This window comes from Notothenia coriiceps, unplaced genomic scaffold (genome assembly GCF_000735185.1).
Source record: "Notothenia coriiceps isolate Sejong01 unplaced genomic scaffold, NC01 NC01_scaffold00014444, whole genome shotgun sequence".
NCBI lineage: Eukaryota > Metazoa > Chordata > Actinopteri > Perciformes > Nototheniidae > Notothenia > Notothenia coriiceps.
In genome coordinates this window covers 1-4,320 of record NW_011347145.1, presented here as the reverse complement: position 1 = coordinate 4,320, position 4,320 = coordinate 1, and the positions used below count along the sequence as shown (strand labels likewise).

The 4,320-nt window shown below is 39.6% G+C and overlaps 1 protein-coding gene across 1 annotated transcript; it reads right to left on the bottom strand.

The window, feature by feature from the left end:
- Positions 1–348: 348 nt before the first annotated feature.
- LOC104948502 (protein phosphatase methylesterase 1-like) lies at positions 349–4,247 on the bottom strand (the record flags this gene model as incomplete). The annotated part of the gene is made up of 6 exons (XM_010774706.1): positions 349–440; positions 662–779; positions 1,919–2,063; positions 2,243–2,308; positions 2,977–3,067; positions 4,093–4,247. Coding segments are annotated over 6 exons (667 nt in total), but the record flags the coding sequence as incomplete, so codon positions are not given.
- Positions 4,248–4,320: the final 73 nt, after the last annotated feature.

Sequence of the window (4,320 nt, the reverse complement as noted above, 5' to 3'; positions counted from 1 at the left end):
TGTGTGTGTGTGTGTGTGTGTGTGTGTGTGTGTGTGTGTGTGTGTGTGTGTGTCCTCAGAGACCTCCTTCACCTTTTCCCTCACAGTTAGTAGACACACAGTGTGAGAAGAATGTCAAGTATTCCCCAAATCATTGTGTTTCTCTACATGAGGCTTTTTTTTACTCTTTGTTTCTCCAGGACTACATTTCCCATCAGCCCTAGTAACTAAGTATTCAGAAGTAATGATCGTCTGTCAAAGATGTGTCACATAAATTCAGACATTTTTCGCGTTATTATCCTAATTTTTTTTTGCAATTTTGAAAACATTTACTTTTATTTTTCATTACATCCTTTGCAGACACCTTCCTTAGAACTTGAAGTTTCTCAATGCGTGAGTTTTAATGAGCTGCTCACCTTGCATCTGTCCGATTGTCAGAGCTCTGTCCAGCCGGTCGATTCCTGGAAAACAGAGACTTCAAGTAAGTGGGAAAAACATAAATATATGTTTTATTTCAAAGTACTGAAACCCCCATACAATAAACACAGCAGCACAATAATACAACTCAACAGTGCAGTAAAAAGAGCAAGAAGAAACATAGACGGTCACATCATTAATTTAAATATGAACAGTATTTAGTAGCACTGTACTATGCCTTATTTTGACATAAAATACGACGTACCGGCGAGCAGCAGCAGTTTGGGAAGGTTGAAGGCGAGGAAAAGATTGGACGTTCCTCTGAACCAGCCGTCCCAATACTTCTCCGACTTAGACAGGTTAATACGCCACACATACACACTCTGACACACACACACACACACACACACACACACACACACACACACACACACACACACAGGAAAAATTAAATATGTGAGACATTTTTGGCCTGTTTTGGGGTGAAAATTGGAAAATGAATGCAAGTCAATGGAATATATTTATTATCATAATACGTGCAGATTTTCAGTTTATGACAAAAAGTTCAGTAGTTGTGGATGTTTGGCAATTCATGGAAGTCAATGGTGGTACTGTTATGTTTTGGGTTTTTAGATGTTCGTGTTGAATGCAAGTCAATAGTGTCCTGTTTGAAATGTTTGTGTATGAGCATCTGGGTGTTCTGTGTGGTTTAATGTGTCTATAATGGATACAAATCAATTACCTTTTATAATACATGTAGATATATGATATAGATATGTGGATTAATGGAAGCCAATGGAAATATATCGATTTTTGTAGGTTTGGTTTTAGATGTTTGGGAGTTAATGGACGTCAACGGAAATATTGTTTGATATGTTTTTGTAGGTTCGTGATGAATGCAAGTCAATAGTGTCCTTGACATGTTTATGTTTGATCATCTGGGTGTTGGCTGTTGTTTTGGTGCAGTGTTATGAGTCTATAATGAATATAAGTCAATGGAAAGAACACATACATACAATGCAAGTCAATGAATTACAATCAGAGGCATTAAAAACGCAACATTCGTCGTTTTTTTGCAAACGTTTTCCTACATTTAGAAGTGTTTCTTTTGGTTTATTATTTCACATTTATTGGCGTATTTGTGAAGTTTGACTTTTGTCCACCAAATTCTGACCAGGTTCTCCTTGAGTCCAAGTTGACGTTTGAGCTAAAGTTGGAGATATTTCCTCAAAGCGTTCGTAAGGTATTGGGTTCATACCAGAAACATGTTCGTACAGCAACCGCAAGAACGTAATGCCTCTGGAGGCCATGACAATAGTGTTTTTACAGCCATCAATCAATCATCAACAACTTTATTAATCCCGCAAGGGGCAATTGGTTATGAGCAGTTTACGTCATGTGCACAGGCAGGAATATGTATATATTTATGGTTATGTTTGTACAAAATAGTCCAAATATGTTATACAACTTCTTTAATTTTGTTACGTCGTTAATGCCTTGGTGTTTCCGCGTGTTTTCATACCTGGCCTTCGTTGAGGTTCACCTCCAATGCGACATTTTCTTTTTCGTCGACGTAGCTTTGATCGTAGAACTCTTCGTTTCGCTCCATGACGACGTCGGACACCGGGATGGTTTGCTCCAGAGTTTCTGCTTCCTCCACCTCACATCTAATGAGACAGGAAGTGAGAGGAAAGAGGAGATTAACAAAGTAAAAGTCTTGTGTTTGAGACCCGGCTTTTATTTGAGAAAATACGTAAATTGTAATCTACTTCCAGAGCTTGAATAATGATGCAAAGGAATCAATATGGAGGCTCCATCTCTAACTGACCAATCAGAGCCAACCTACCTTTTGACCTGACCAACCATCGACACTCTGGCAGATTCCAGGTTCTTGATTTGCCCGCTTTTGATGCTGAAAGGAGGTCAAACAAGCAACCTGTTACTTCATAGCTTATAAACAATATACCGCGCAGACTTGAGGAAAGAGCTGACTCATTCCCACATTTTAGAACTTTTGTTTTCAGCCTGACTTTCACAAACCAAACTTAGCCTCCCAGTTAATGTTAGAGGTAATGTGTCAAACAGACCCACTTGCTAACCTAGCCAGCTACTGTTAGCTGTTATTAGTGGTCTTTATGCTAACGATACTTGGCACCGTCGTATCGAGGGTGGAGCCGGTGATGATGGCTGCCGTGTCTTTGGCTCCTCCCCAACTCAGCCTTTTTTTCGTATTATTTCAGTGTTTGTTTTTCTATTTACTTTTGATCTGTTTAATTGTTCTGTTGCTCTGTTGGAGGAGCCTGTGACTTACGCTTTTCATTGACATATCTACACTGTAGCAAATGACAATAAAAGCATTGAATCTTGAGCTCCATCTTCTCGACCCATTATGGTGTTTTTCTGGATCCCAAAAACCAAGATGGCGACGGACAAAATTCCTCATTAAGGCTAAAAAGTCCTCAACCCAATGGATCAATCACCAAAGCACCTTGCCAACCAAGGAGTCTAGCTTGACTCCTAGGCAAGGGAATGCTAACTCATGTCCAGGTTTGAGTGCTTTATTGGTCTTTAAATCCTCACCTCCACTCTATAGCGTGGTCCATGGACTTGAAGGACTTTGGTCTTTCCTTCAGGAGGTCCTGGATGCTGTGCAGAGCGTCCGTTGCGCTGCCTACAGGTGGAAAACAACACCAGTAAATGTTGGGGAAATCCTGAATGTCCTCTTCCAACATGAGAGTAACATGATCACAAAGGTATCCCAACTGTAGCTGTGAACATGACAGGATGTGTGATTACCTAGAAGAGCATCAGGACTGTGTTAGGCATATGATAGCTATAGGCGCTTTCACACCGCAGTACTTTTCCCACAAATAAAAGGTTCATGAGAACTCTCTAGTTCTCATGAACTAAGTACAGATCGCGTTCACACCGGAATAAGTCCCTGAGGGAGGATTAGGCAAATNNAAGCCGCTGTCGTCATTTCTTCTTCTTCTGCTTTGGGTTTACTTGCAGACCGCAAACAACTTCACGGCGTATACTGCCACCCGGAGTCCCCGGCCGGAAGTCCCCGGAGTTGAGGACTGGCTTCAGTAGAAGCTGCTGGGACTCCGAAAAGTACTGCGGTGTGAACGCGGCTTATGCGATTAACATTAACAGTCAGAATTTTGAGAAAATGTCAGGATTTTGAGAAAAAGTCAGAATTTTGAGAAAAAGTCAGATTTTTTTTGATTTTGAGAAAAACTCAGAATTTTTAAGAAAAAGTCAGAATTTTGAGATTTTTTGAAAAGGTCAGGATTTTGAGGAAAAAGTCAGAATTGTTTTATTTTGAGAGAAAGTCGGAATTTAGAGAGAAAGTCAGATTTTTGAGAGAAAGTCAGAATTTTGAGATTTTGAGAAAAAAATAAAAATATTTGTTTTTGTTTTGACTACTTTCATTCTTGAGAGGATAATAAATGCATGTATNATTTAGATAGAAAGTCAGATTTTTGAGAGAAAGTCAAGATTTTGAGAAAAAGTCTGAATTTTGAGAAAAAAAGAAAAAAAATTCTCTTTTTTTGTTGTGAATACTTCCATTCTTGAGAGGATAATAAATAAATGTATCCTGATATTGAAGCTCAAGTCGTTGACGAGTGATATTTTTCTAACAGTAAACATTAAATAAATATTGCAATAAAACACAACAGGAAGCTCTCTCACCTTCCACCACGTCGATAGCCACCAGTCCCACAGTGGTGGTTAGCAACATGTTGCTAGCTGTGTAAACTGCGATCGCGCCGCCAACACCGTGACCAATCAGGACGATGGGGGGCGGAGTCTCACCGTAACAGACACCAATCACATTGGCTATATCGCTGAGGGACGATAGTTATAGTATTTAGATACGATACGATAACACTTTAATGGTCAGATCAAGTCTGAAATGTG